Genomic DNA, 13,924 nt, shown 5'->3' with positions numbered 1-13,924 from the left:
CCCGAAAGCTAATCGGAGTGACTCAGGCCCAGATGGAACATTAGGAAAGCAAAATGGAAGAGAGCGCTAGAGGAAGGGCTTGAACCTTCGACCTTGAGGTTAACAGCCACACGCTCTAACCAACTGAGCTACTCCAGCTTGTTGGTCTTCACAAAAAAGTAAGTTTAATATTAAAAATTTATTTTATTTTTACTTAAATGTATGAGAAAAATAACCTTCGTTCCAGTTTTGACTTTGTGTTTAGCCTAAGAGCATCCACAACCGGTTTTCATATCTCATCTTATTTTACCATCCTAAAAAACTACTTTATCAATTATACCATATCATTTTACAATACACCCAGCATCCCAACTTTTATTTTCCTATTCTACTCATTAAAATAATATTTCTACACAATGAAATATACTTTATCATTAAAATAATATTTTCCTATTCTACTTTATCATTAAAATAATATTTTTTTATTCTACTTTATCATTAAAATACATTTTTTTTGGATGGCATAGTGCTACAGTGCAATCTCACATATGAGATCACACTATAGTGCTATGCCAAAAAATTTTGGCCAGTCCCAGGTATAGCCATCTAGTTGCTGGAGCAATTTGGGCCCAAATGTACTTTACAATTTGGCATTTGAGAAGCCCACTGCTGATACTCTAATGATACCTCCCAATGATTTAAATAATGGGAAATTTAGGGTAACTCTTTTTTTTTTACCCTTCTTTTCGGCAATAGGAACCCCTTGTGTCTATCATCTTACAAGTTCAAAGTTGTGGTTTTGAGTAATAACAAGTCTCACTATTACTCAAGTGACCCCACTAGGGCTATGCGAAAAAATTGCTTGACTCGGCAACTCACTTGACCCAACTCATGCGGGTCCATTAAGTGAGCAGATTGAGTTGAATAACAGGTTGAGATATTTCTAACCCACTAAAACCTAATTTGCCCTCCTATACGCGCGCGCGCGCGCACACACGTACTTTGTCATGTTCACCCACTTTATTTCTCTCATTTCTTGCTCTTTCATATTATTTTTCATTTTTTCATTTCTCTTCCTTATTAAACTCTAGCTATTCTTGAGATATTTCTAACCCACTAAAACCTAACTCACACACACACTCACACACTCACACACACACATGCGCGTACTTTGTCATGTTCACCCACTTTATTTCTCTCATTTCTTGCTCTTTCTTATTATTTTTTCATTTTTTCATTTCTCTTCCTTATTAAACTCTAGCTATTCTTTTTAAGATTTTGTTATTATTCTTATTCTATGTACATGTATAATTTCAGGTTCTGAAATGTTTTTCTTTTCAATGTGATAAAAAATTTTAATCATTCTAATAAAAAATAATGCAGTATTTGCATTTATTTTTAATAAAAATTGCAGTTTTTCCTTCTTTTTTTTTTTTTCTTATTTAAGGAAGCAAATATCCAATTTAATTCAAATAATTTCATTTATGAATTGAATTTGTCAACCTGCCCAACCCATCAAATTGAAACCATTATATTTTTATTGATTCGCTGAATTCATAGATTGGTGGCTTGGAGGCAGATTGAAAATTTTCCAACTTGCCATTGGCAGGATGGTTAAAAATATTACTCTCCACCCATCTAACCCAACCCATGTACACTCCTAGATTCCCACTCATTATCAACTTCGAGTTTAAGTGAGTTGGGCAGTGACCACACCTATAAACCTCTTTTTTATTTATGAAAAAAAAAAAAAAAAAAGAGTAAAGGATAAAGGTATGGCCTTGTAGGACCGTTAGTTATTAAGTTCCTTGAGTTTGGAGTGCCATACCACCAACCTTCAAGGCTTCAACGGGACACAAAAAGGTCCAAAACGAGAGAGGGTTTTATCTAAAACTAAAACCCTTTGTAAAGGATTACAAATAAAAGTAGCAAATGAATTGAAACACAAACACAATGCCATTGCCCCAAGTCTCAAGCCTCAACCTCAATCTCCGCCTCCTCTTCCCACTTCTTTCTCCATTTAAACCCTCTTCTCTCTCCTACCTTAAACCCATCAACCATTCTTCTTCCCTCTTCACCGTTCTCGCCTCCTCTAAACGACACCGTAACATTCCTCCTCCTCATCACCTCAAACCCAATCTTGCTCGCAGAAACACCAGCACTCTGAGCAGTAGAGACCAACAAAAAGTGGCTCCAATGGAAACAACAACTGAGCCTCAGCCTTCTGTTGGGTTCAATAAGAGAAGGGCTGAAGGTAGAGACAAGAGTGATAAACCCCACAAGAACTTGCAGTTGAAAGTGCGCAAGCTCAACCCTGTCAATACCATTTCTTATGTGCAGGTACTGTTTTTTGGGGTTTTGACCTTCTGGGTTTTCTTTGTTATGTGGTTTTGTGAAATGGGTTTGTTTTAGTTTTTGTGACGTGATGGAGTGGAATGATATTGATTGTATTGGTTGTTGGATTTTTCTGGCTTTTGTCTGATAGTGGTTTTTGCAAATTGGGTTTGTTTAGAATGGTGAAAATTTTCTCTATTTTATTGTCACTTTAGTTAGTTCTGGTATTTATTTGGATAAGCTTTTGTTGATTCTGATGCTAAATTGTGTTCCTAGATTTAGTTATTGGTGTTAAGTAATGTGAAAAAGAGAGAAAGAGATCTGTCAAATGTGTTTCTTGGGGTTTTTTTTTTTGAGCGGATAATGTGCTTAATTGACAGATTCTGGTCTGAGTTTATAATTTTAGTCCCCTGTAATTTGCAGAAGTATATGTTTAAAGTCAGAAACTTGGAATCCTATTTTTGTGGGAATGTGGTTTTAATTTAATATTTATTTCTGCCAATGAACTCTAGCTCAACTAGCATCTCCTCCCTACGTGCCAGGTAGAGGGTGAGATGGTGGGTTCTAGACCAATCGGTGCATGTGTAACTTATGAATAATAGATAGTAATATTTATTTCCTGGTTAATTAGTATGAGAAGCAACTTAGTTCTGGAACCTTTCCTGGGTTTCCAAGGGACCTTTGATCTTATGGCCATGCAACCAAGCATGAGCAAAAGGTATTTTGGAATTTAAAATACTAGCTTATTTGGATAATAACATTTTGTCAACCATACTTCTATGAACTGAGTTTTTGTGTTTGAGCAAGCAGTAGTTGAGAAATTTTCATCTGTATTTTTGTGGGGTTTAATTAGTACTAGCATGTTTAGAAAGTGATTGTTCAATGATGACATATATATGTGAAAAATTGAGTTGTCTCATTGGACTAATATTGGTGCCTTTGTCTATTTATTACAGATATTGGGGACAGGAATGGATACTCAGGATACATCACCTTCAGTCTTGCTTTTCTTTGATAAGCAAAGATTTATTTTCAATGCTGGAGAGGTAAGCCTGGGGTGACATTTTAATTGTCAACTCAATATTTTATGTCTCTCTTTTGGTATTGGGAACTGAATTTTCTGTTTTAATATGAACTATAAATGGTTAATGCCTAATCCAAGATGAACACATTGATTCTAAAATAGTGGTTTGTCATTGTCAAGTGTTTATTGAAACTGAATTTTTATTTTTTAATCAAAATTTAGAAATGAAACTGAACTTAATTTGATGCTTATATCTAATTCAAGGCATAGTCCCCCCCCACCCCCCCCCCCCCCCCCCCCCAAAAAAAAAGTGTAAACCTATGGAATTTATTTATTTCTCTTAATTTATTATTCTCATTGCAGGGATTGCAACGATTTTGCACAGAGCATAAGATTAAGTTATCAAAGGTATGAGATGTCTGGAAACTTCACTCTTTACTGTGTAAATCCATATATAAAGTTTTTTTTCCAACTTCTGTTAATAAAAATGATTAATCAGATATTTCCTGCATGTGGGAAGACATTAATGTTTTGTATCTTTCTTCAGATAGATCACATATTTCTCTCTCGTGTTTGCTCAGAGACTGCAGGTGGTCTTCCAGGTTTGTATCTTGATAGATCAGCAATGATGTATCTGTGATCATTAACTGTATTTCAATTTCGGATTATAACCAAAGAAAATGTTTTAGTTTGTAGCATATAAACATCTGTAGTGTGTCTTAATGTCTGAATAGTAATTCAAGTGAGAGTGCTTCAGGCCACTGAATTGCTCAATTTAACTCCACAGGTTTACTATTGACTTTGGCTGGCATGGGAGACGAAGGAATGTCTGTGAGTATCAGATCAATATATACACATATTGTCTCTCCAGTTAATTTTGTAAAATGTTGATTTGCAATTCTATCTTATATTATTTCTAATAAGAGTTTCTGTTGTTTTGAAGGTCAATGTTTGGGGTCCATCAGATCTCAAGTATCTAGTTGATGCCATGAAGTCTTTCATCCCAAATGCTGCCATGGTTCACACTCGGAGCTTTGGGCCCATATTAAGTTCTGATACTGCTTCTATGCCTGATTCAAGTCAGTTTCAAGAACCCATTGTTCTCATTGATGATGAGGTTGTCAAGATATCAGCCATTCTCCTACGACCAAGTTGCGTGGATAGGTCTCCACACTTGAATGAAGAACCTGTCATGCAGAATCCTTCAGAAAGGGGTCTAGATGAGAGAATGGATCCAAATGGAAAAACAGGGTCTATAATGAAGCCTGGTGATATGTCTGTGATATATGTCTGTGAATTGCCTGAGATTAAGGGGAAATTTGACCCAGCCAAAGCTATGTCTCTTGGTCTTAAACCTGGCCCAAAGTATCGTGAGCTGCAACTCGGAAATTCAGTGAAGTCAGATCGCCAAAATATCACGGTGGGTTCCAGAAGCATGCGTTAAAGATATATTATGAGGCTCTTGCCTGTGCTTTATTGTTTCTGAAGTCTGTTATGTGGTCTAGGTTTTAATCTATAGATTTATTTGCCTTTTTTTTAGGTTCATCCAAGTGATGTAATGGGTCCTTCTGTTCCTGGGCCCATTGTACTCCTTGTTGACTGCCCCACAGAATCTCACTTGCAGGAGTTGTTGTCTATACAATCTCTCAGTAGTTACTATGTAGATGCCTTGGGCAATCTACCAGAGAGTGCTAAGACTGTTACTTGTATCATTCATTTAAGTCCTGCATCTGTAATAAGTGGTTCAAATTATCAGAGATGGATGGAAAGATTTGGTTCAGCCCAACACATCCTAGCTGGACATGAAATGTGGGTCTCTTTTCTTATTTACAAGTCTTTGTGGTGTGTGCCTAGCTACTTCAATTGACAGGTCTCATGCTTTTACAGGAAGAATGTGGAGATTCCAATTCTTAAATCAAGTGCACGAATTGCAGCACGTCTCAATTACTTGTGCCCTCAGTTTTTCCCAGCTCCAGGTTTTTGGTCTCTTCAGCAGCTTAATTACTCAGCACCAGAGTCCAGTGCTTCAAGTGAGGTTTGTTGCAATATAATAGGAAGGCAATAATTATTATAATATTTGATTGTTAGGAGTTCATTGGCAAGCTTGGACATATTTGGGGCCTACTGACCAGTTGATTTGGTTTCTTCTTATCAGGGTCCAGTTTCAAAGCTGTGTGAAAGCATTGCTGCCAAAAATCTCCTCAAGGTTTGAATTGAGATCTATAATAAACTTCTGGCCCCATCTAATTTTTATAGGAGAACATATATGATGTAGTTTAACCTTTCGTCTTTACAAAGTAGACCATATCTTATTCACAAGCTTTACTCTGTAAGTTATCTTTCATTGAGGTTTGAAATGAATGTGAATTGAGATAGTCAAGAGAGTGAATTTTGGGAGTTGTTAAGATAGTGGCTATTTACTCGAGATATTTAGAAGATCATTTACATAAATGCTCCAGCATATCTACACCAAGTTTTCCTCAAATGTAGACACTATACTCATTATATTCACCATGGATATAGAATGTCATGCCTTCTCTTTGAATTTTTTTTTTTTTTTTTTTGTTGTCCTACGAAGGCCATGCTTCACTTGTTCTGCAGTATGGTTAGTTTTATGAGTGACTTGATTTTTCTGATCTTGTATAGACACACGCCATATAATGATGGCATTTTTTCTTCTGTATGTTGAACAGTTCACTTTGCGTCCTTATGCTCACCTTGGGTTGGATAGATCTGGTATTCCAAATTCAGCGACTCCCACAGAAATCATTGATGAGTTAGTGACAGAGATTCCAGAGATTGTAGATGCTGCCCAATGTGTCAGTCAGTTCTGGCACGGGTCCAGAGAGACAGAGGAGACAACTTCCTTGCAAGATAGTAAAGTTTTTGTTGAAGAGCCATGGTTGAATGAGAATTCTCTTCCTGGCTGTTTGGAGAATATAAGAAGAGATGACTTAGAGATTGTTCTTCTTGGGACTGGTTCATCCCAGCCATCTAAATACCGTAATGTTAGTTCGATCTTCATTAATCTTTTCGCAAAAGGAAGTTTGCTCTTAGATTGTGGCGAAGGAACCCTAGGACAGTTGAAAAGGAGGTAATGCTATACAAATCTTCTATTACTTAAAGAGCTTTTAAATTCCCGTCTAACATGTTGATTAATGTACCTTGAGAACAGATATGGTGTAGAGGGTGCAGACGATGCTGTGAGACATCTAAGGTGTATTTGGATCTCTCACATTCACGCTGATCACCACACGGGTTTGGCAAGAATACTTGCTCTGCGGCGTGATCTGTTACAGGCAGTGCCTCATGAACCATTACTTGTCGTAGGCCCAAGGCAGCTTAAGAGATATTTAGATGCATACCAAAGACTTGAAGATTTAGATATGCAGTTCCTTGATTGTAAGCACACTACAGCGGCTTCATTGGATGCTTTTGAGGGTTTCATTGAATCAAATAAAGATCACTCTTCTCCAGAAAGTCCAATTAATGTTGAGGATATGACCAATAAAATTTTAGATGGCCCAACAGGACAGAACATTGATTGTACTCTGTTTGCTAGAGGATCCCAAATGCAGAGCTATTGGAAGAGACCAGGTAGTCCAGTTGATAATAGGATGGCTTTTCCAATCCTAAAGACCTTGAAGAAAGCGCTAAGTGAAGCTGGTTTAGAGGCCTTGGTTAGTTTTCCCGTCGTGCACTGTCCACAGGCATTTGGTGTTGCATTGAAGGCAGCAGAGAGAATCAATAGCGTTGGAAAAGTGATACCAGGGTGGAAGATTGTGTACTCAGGCGACACCAGGCCCTGCCCAGAATTGATAGAAGCATCCCATGGTGCAACAGTTCTTATACATGAGGCAAGTTATCACTTGATTTTTTTCCTGGTTTATCATTATAGTTTACAGAAATTGTTTTCTTCCCTCGATAACGTGATGCAATCTGAGATTGTTATACACCAATTTTCTTCCCTTTTTGCCTGTAGTCTTGTAGCTTAGTGGCAATAACCTACCCTCCTTTACTAGGAGAATCAAGGTTTAAATCCCCTCGCCCCTCTTGTTGTAACTATCGAATTATAAAAAAATAAAAGATATGTTGAAGCTTCAAAAATAAAATAAGAATAATATTGAATAAAATTTAATGATATTTAAGATTATAATTGTTTGAAAGGTCCTGAGAAGATGCTTTGTTTCTCTCTCTCTTCCCCCCTCCCCCTCCTTTTCTCTCCCTTTTCCCTTTTTTTTTTTTTTTTTTTAATACTATTTTTTATGGGTCTGCTCCAAGATTTTCAGTGGCAATGTATTGATGAAAAGGATTAAAATTAAGTTATTTCAGTGCGTTTGGATGTAACTTTTTTGCTAAAAGCTTATTTGCTTATTTTCAGAAAGTAAGTTATAGTCGTACCCAGAAGAAGTAAGACTTTAAAAAGCTATACATAAGCAATTAAGCTAAAAAATTAAAAGAAAAAACTGTTGCCAAGCAGACACAGTCCAATCATCAGATATAAATTCTAAATCAAATTCCCATATATGGTACATTTTACTTGTTAAAAAAATCCCAGACAAGGTGCATTTTGAAGCATGGTATAATTATACTTCCATTATAGATGAAGTTGTTTATACACTGTTCAGTGGCAAATCAGATGAATGTGGAACTTTTTCATGCTTATTTTGACTTTTCTTGTAGGTGTTGAATTATTAATCAGCATGTTCAAGGTAAAATTACTGTTATCGACTGTAATTGACTAATTGTCCTTGTCAATGTTGCAGGCTACTTTTGAGGATGGCATGGTGGATGAGGCTATAGCAAGAAACCATAGCACAACAATGGAAGCAATAGAAGTTGGGGACTCTGCTGGGGCGTACCGCATTATCCTTACCCACTTCAGCCAGAGATATCCAAAAATTCCGATATTTGATGAGACACACATGCATAAGACTTGCATTGCGTTTGACATGATGAGTGTTAATATAGCAGATTTGCCAGTACTTCCAAAGGTTCTTCCATACTTAAAACTGCTTTTTAAAAATGAGATGATAGTTGATGAGTCTGATGATATTGTAGATGATGCTGTAGAGGCTGTACATGTCGGTTCATAACAATAAATTCTCAATTATTATGAAATTGGCTTACATATTTTCTTTCAATAATTTGCTTCTTCTTTTTTCCTTTTTTTTTGGGGGGGGGGGGGGGTGGGGGTGAACTATCTTCGATCCCAATTTCTCCAATTGAGTGGGATTTCTATACTCTTTTTTTTTTTTTTTTTTTTTTTTATATACATTGATTATGTATACATTTTCAGCTGGATCCCTTCCGTTTAGGATCCAAACTCAATTAATTTTTTTAACATATATGCTTTGGACTTCTCTTTAGCCAATTGCTTGACCTATAGAACAAATAAGGATTCCAACTATATTTCATGATTGAGGCAATTTTACAATATTCCTTTTTTCTTACTCTTCTCAAGTGAAGACCACACTTGTTTAGGATTGCATTTAAAACACCAGTAATCAGGAATTTCTTTTTTTTCTTTTTCCCCTGACAATTTGTGGGGTAGGGAGATTAAATCCGTGTTTTTCGTGGAGAGAACTGGATAATATCATTAAATCACAAGACTCTTAGCAGCCACCAGAGATTTCATTTGTATAATAAACTGAAATATCAAATATGAGGTTTACTAATAGTGTAAGAAAATGTGTTGTACTTTTATTTTAAGTGTAAGAAAATGTGTTTTAGTCTACCATGTGAAATAATTTTTTGATAGAGTAATTTTCTAGAGGGGAAAAAACAATTAAATTTAGGTGTGTTGAGATTTATCTTTGAAGGTTTATGATGTCATACCATCTATAGTCTCCAAGCATCACAATCAAAATGGAGTCTAATAATCAAAATAGCGTACTGTCTGTTATTTTCCCTGGGAAGGCTAATCTTCAGAGGAAATTATCTTATGTGAGAAATTTTTGTTTATGGATTGATTAAATGTTGCATATGTGCTTGAATACCTTAGAGCAACTGCATCAGTAAGTGTAAAAGTTTCCTTCTATTTTACACTAAAAACATACTTTTTCTATTTTATACACCAATTTTTACAAAACACCTACATCAGTCTATCTATTCTACACATTTATTCAATAAAAAATTTATTCTTTTACAATTTTTTATTATTTCCTCACTCACTACTCCTCTCTCTCACATACCCAACACTACCCAAAAAAAAATACTAAAATATTATATGCACGAGCTATAGTAACGGTGCATATAGTTACTGTAGATTTTACACCCACTGATGTGGGTGTTTTTTTTTTTATCAAAATATGCATATCTCAACACTTTTTCTATTTTGCAGTTACTGATTTAAGTGCTCTATGTGAAAAAAATAACAATAATAATCAAGAAGTATTTGATAGGTATAAATGTACTTTCTCGGGAAATCATTGGCTACAGGAATTCCAAGAAAAAAACATAAAATAAAAATGAAAGCCCATCTTCATGAAACTAAACCGTAGTTTTTTTTTTTTTTTTTTTTTTTTTTTAAAGGGAAACTAAGGCTACGTTTGGATAGGGCGTTTGCGTCTGCATTTTTCCCTCTTTTTTTTCTTTTTTTTTTTTCACGCGTTTTTGAACTTTTTGAGTGCTGCGGTTACTGTTTATGTACTGTTCAATGAACAGTAATCGCAAATTTTGACTTTTTCAATTTGTTTCAGCTAATCACAGCACATCGTGTACTGTTCACAGACCCACAAATTTCACTTTTCAGCAACTTTTTCATTAAAAATTGGTCCCACGATACTATTCACACATTTAAAAATTATTTTGCTACAGTGTTTTTCAGTTTTTAGTTTCAGTTTTCAGTTTTCAGCTGTATCTAAATGGACCCTAAACCGTAGGTTATGCAAGAAGGTGGCTTGTTTATTGTTAGTATTGGACACGAGGTGATTCGTATCATTAAATATGTACTGAATTGAGCCAAAAAAATTTTGTATTGTCTGTATCGAATATGCTTATGAATCATAATATATATATATATATATATATGTGTGTGTGTTATATAGATCGTATTGTGTCAAATTACTTAGATGTATCGGGGTTTTTGCTAATATTTGAGCTTTTACTTGAGTCCAACATTTTGTGGCACTTGTTTTCAATACAAATTTATTGGACCATACAGTTAAGCCCAATAAATAATATGTCTAACAGTGCCTTTTGCTTCTCTCTCCCTGCAAAATTTGGACCATATAATTGAATGTGGATGTTATAAATATATTCTCATTTAATATATTTAGTTAATTTTATTAAAAACAACTGCTAAGTAATAATCAAATTAATCATTTGTAAGATATATTTTCAATTTTATGATATATATATATATATATATATCTTGTTAATAAGTTTCTTCTAAGTTAACGAAATAATAAATATTCATTATGAATTGTAAATTTGCAATGGACATTTTTCAAAATGAAAAACATTTATCAATAGTTTATTGGTTTGCACATACAAATATAATAAAAAATATCATTTTGATCCTTACATTTTAAGGTTGCTATCAATTTGATTCCTGTATTTTGGTAACTGTAAATTTGGTCTATGTTATTTTCAACTTGCAGTCAATTTTGGTTATATATATCTTGTTAATAACTCTCTTATAAGTTATGAAATAATAAATATTCAATTATGAGTTGTAAATTTGCAATGCACATTTCTCAAAATGAGAAACATTTATCAATAGTTTATAGGTTTGCACATACATATATAATAAAGAATATCATTTTGATCCTTACATTTTAGGGTTACTATCAATTTGGTTCCTACATTTTGATAACAGTAAATTTGGTTCATGTTATTTTTAACTTATAGTCAATTTTGGTTAGTGAGTTGACGGTAAAGACTAAATTAACGACAAGTTAAAAATAATATAGATCAAATTGACTACTACAAAAACGTAAGAACCAAAATGGTATTTTCACCACAGATATATTATGGTTGCATCACTTGCATGAGATATTCTTGATATTTGTATATAATTTTGCTTTAATTTTAAAAACAAAGTGTACTAACTTTCTCCCAAATAGGTTTTGTTTAAAAAATCCAACTTTTTAAGGAAACATCATTTAATACCTTGTTTATCAATTAAAAATATAGAAGTTTTTAAAATTACCCTTGTGGGGCCCAAGAATTTGTGGCCCTGACCCATTTTTACATTGGGGCCCAAGGCCCGTGCCGAGGAGGGGTATAGCCGAGGACGTATAATAAAAGTCCAAGTAGTCTTGAGACATAGCCGAGGATAATTTTGTCCTCGGCATATCCGAGGTCCCCCTGAAAGAAAGGACAAGAGCGGTATAGGAACAATTTTGGGAAAAACCTAAAATATCTATGTTAATAGAGAAAGAGACGTTGGATAGTATAACGACCAAGGACAAAGGGAAAGCTGTCATTCCTGCCATTGAATACTCCGCACCTGACAGAGTCATGCTCTTCAGCTTTTACAACCACTCCCAACCACTTTGGGTATGGGCTGATGGGACAAGTATCAGTCCTGGAAAGTCGAATCTACACGTGGACGTAGGATAAGGGATACAGGCTAATATAAAAGGAGAAGCAAGCAATCCGGAAGAGAGGCTGGGAAAAAAGGCCAAAAATCAGAGCCTCCTAAACCGTATCGAGGAGAAAGACTCCTTGAAGCGAACATGGCTTACTTTTGTATGAACACCATGGTTATCCACCGACCAGTGACCAAGGTCTAGCCCTTCAAACCCACGCTCTACAAATGATATTGTTTGGACCCTCTTTATGTACGAGCCCAATATCATCTTGGGGTCGTCACGAATTGAATCCCTACAATTGGCGCCGTCTGTGGGAAGGGCTTGTGTGTTGGCACAGGCGATGGGTTGAGACAATCCCCCCATCATTTCCAACAGCCGGTTGTAGTGTCCTAGCATAAAGTTCCACTAGGGGCTACGTTTCTTCGATAGGGGTTACGCTTCGTAGCATCAGTAGCGCGGATGGTTCTAGGGGCTTGGCCGAGGAGCTAATCCCCCTAAACCAGGGTCCCACGCCATAGCTGAGGGGTTAATTCCCCCAACTATTTAAAAAAGCTAAGTTTTGGACAGAACCAAGGTATTGCATGGTCCTCGGGCTCAAACCTATGGGAAAACCAACTACTTAAAAATCAAGTTTTGGACAGAACCAAGGTATTGCATGGTCCTCGGACTCAAACCTATGGGGAAACCAACTACTTAAAAATCAAGTTTTGGACAGAACCAAGGTATTGCATGGTCCTCGGACTCAAACCTATGGGGAAACCAACTACTTAAAAAATCAAGTTTTGAATAGAACCAAAGTATTGCATGGTCCTCGGACTCAAACCTATGGGGAAACCAACTACTTAAAAAATCAAGTTTTGGACAGAACCAAGGTATTGCATGGTCCTCGGACTCAAACCTATGGGGAAACCAACTACTTCAAAATCAAGTTTTGGACAGAACCAAGGTATTGCATGGTCCTCGAACTCAAACCTATGGGGAAACCAACTACTTAAAAAATCAAGTTTTGGACAGAACCAAGGTATTGCATGGTCCTCGGACTCAAACCTATGGGGAAACCAACTACTTAAAAAAGCTAAGTTTTGGACAGAATCAAGGTATTGCATGGTCCTCGGACTCAAACCTATGGGGAAACCAACTACGTAAAAAAGCTAAGTCTTAGACAAAATCAAGGTATTGCATGGTCCTCGGACTCAAACCTATGGGGAAACCAACTACTTAAAAAATCAAGTTTTGGACAGAACCAAGGTATTGCATGGTCCTCGGACTCAAACCTATGGGGAAACCAACTACTTAAAAAAGTTAAGTTTTGGACAGAACTAAGGTATTGCATGGTCCTCGGACTCAAACCTATAGGGAAACCAACTACTTAAAAATCAAGTTTTGGACAGAACCAAGGTATTGCATGGTCCTCGGACTCAAACCTATGGGGAAACCAACTACTTAAAAAAGTTAAGTTTTGGACAGAACCAAGGTATTGCATGGTCCTCTGGCTCAAACCTATGGAAAAATCAGCCACTTAAGGAGAATTCTAAGTCGCTCAGTCCTCGGACCGAATACCAAAAAAGACTAAGGCTATGAAGGTCATTAGGAAGATGGCGAAACACCTTAGTACTCGGCGACCCGCGTGGGCTATTCATTTTGGGTTACATATCCTTAGATGATTACCTCCTACACAACACCGAGCATTCAGCCATCATCTCGTTCAGTTTGGGGTATACAACCCTTTTTCAGGTCGGCCTTATTGTGCAAGACAGCTCTAATAAGTTCATAATAACATCTTTTATAAGGGTTTCGGCCCTAAGTATCGTTTTCTCAGGTCGACATTATTATGCTGGACAGCTCTAATAAGTTCATAATAACATCTTTTATAAGGGTTTCGGCCCTAAGCATTGTTTTCTCAGGTCGGCATTATTATGCCAGACAGCTCTAACAAGTTCATAATAACATCTTTTTTCTTTGTAAGGGTTTCTGCCCTAAGTATCATTTGTTCAAGTCGGCATTATTGTGCTGGATAGTTTCAATAAGCGCAAAGTAAGGTCTTTTT

General features: G+C 36.1%; 1 protein-coding gene and 1 non-coding gene across 2 annotated transcripts; one reads left to right on the top strand and one right to left on the bottom strand.

Annotated features, from left to right (window-relative positions):
- Positions 1-64: 64 nt before the first annotated feature.
- On the bottom strand, positions 65-138 carry TRNAN-GUU (transfer RNA asparagine (anticodon GUU)). The gene has a single exon. It is a non-coding gene; the product is annotated as a tRNA-Asn (tRNA).
- A 1,675-nt stretch (positions 139-1,813) lies between these two features.
- On the top strand, positions 1,814-8,484 carry LOC126725409 (tRNase Z TRZ3, mitochondrial-like). Its single transcript, XM_050430124.1, has 12 exons — positions 1,814-2,319; positions 3,270-3,359; positions 3,701-3,745; positions 3,885-3,939; positions 4,125-4,168; positions 4,281-4,757; positions 4,878-5,146; positions 5,225-5,372; positions 5,493-5,543; positions 6,031-6,431; positions 6,513-7,194; positions 8,104-8,484. Exons 1-12 carry the CDS (start codon positions 1,933-1,935, stop codon positions 8,431-8,433), a joined length of 2,979 nt encoding a protein of 992 aa, XP_050286081.1. The 5' UTR covers positions 1,814-1,932; the 3' UTR covers positions 8,434-8,484.
- The last annotated feature ends 5,440 nt before the right edge of the window (positions 8,485-13,924 follow it).

The sequence above is a fragment of the Quercus robur genome, chromosome 5 (assembly GCF_932294415.1).
Source record: "Quercus robur chromosome 5, dhQueRobu3.1, whole genome shotgun sequence".
In the NCBI taxonomy this organism is placed as follows: Eukaryota; Viridiplantae; Streptophyta; class Magnoliopsida; order Fagales; family Fagaceae; genus Quercus; species Quercus robur.
The sequence above is the reverse complement of the archived record's forward strand: the minus strand, read 5'-3'. Positions and strand labels throughout refer to the sequence as shown.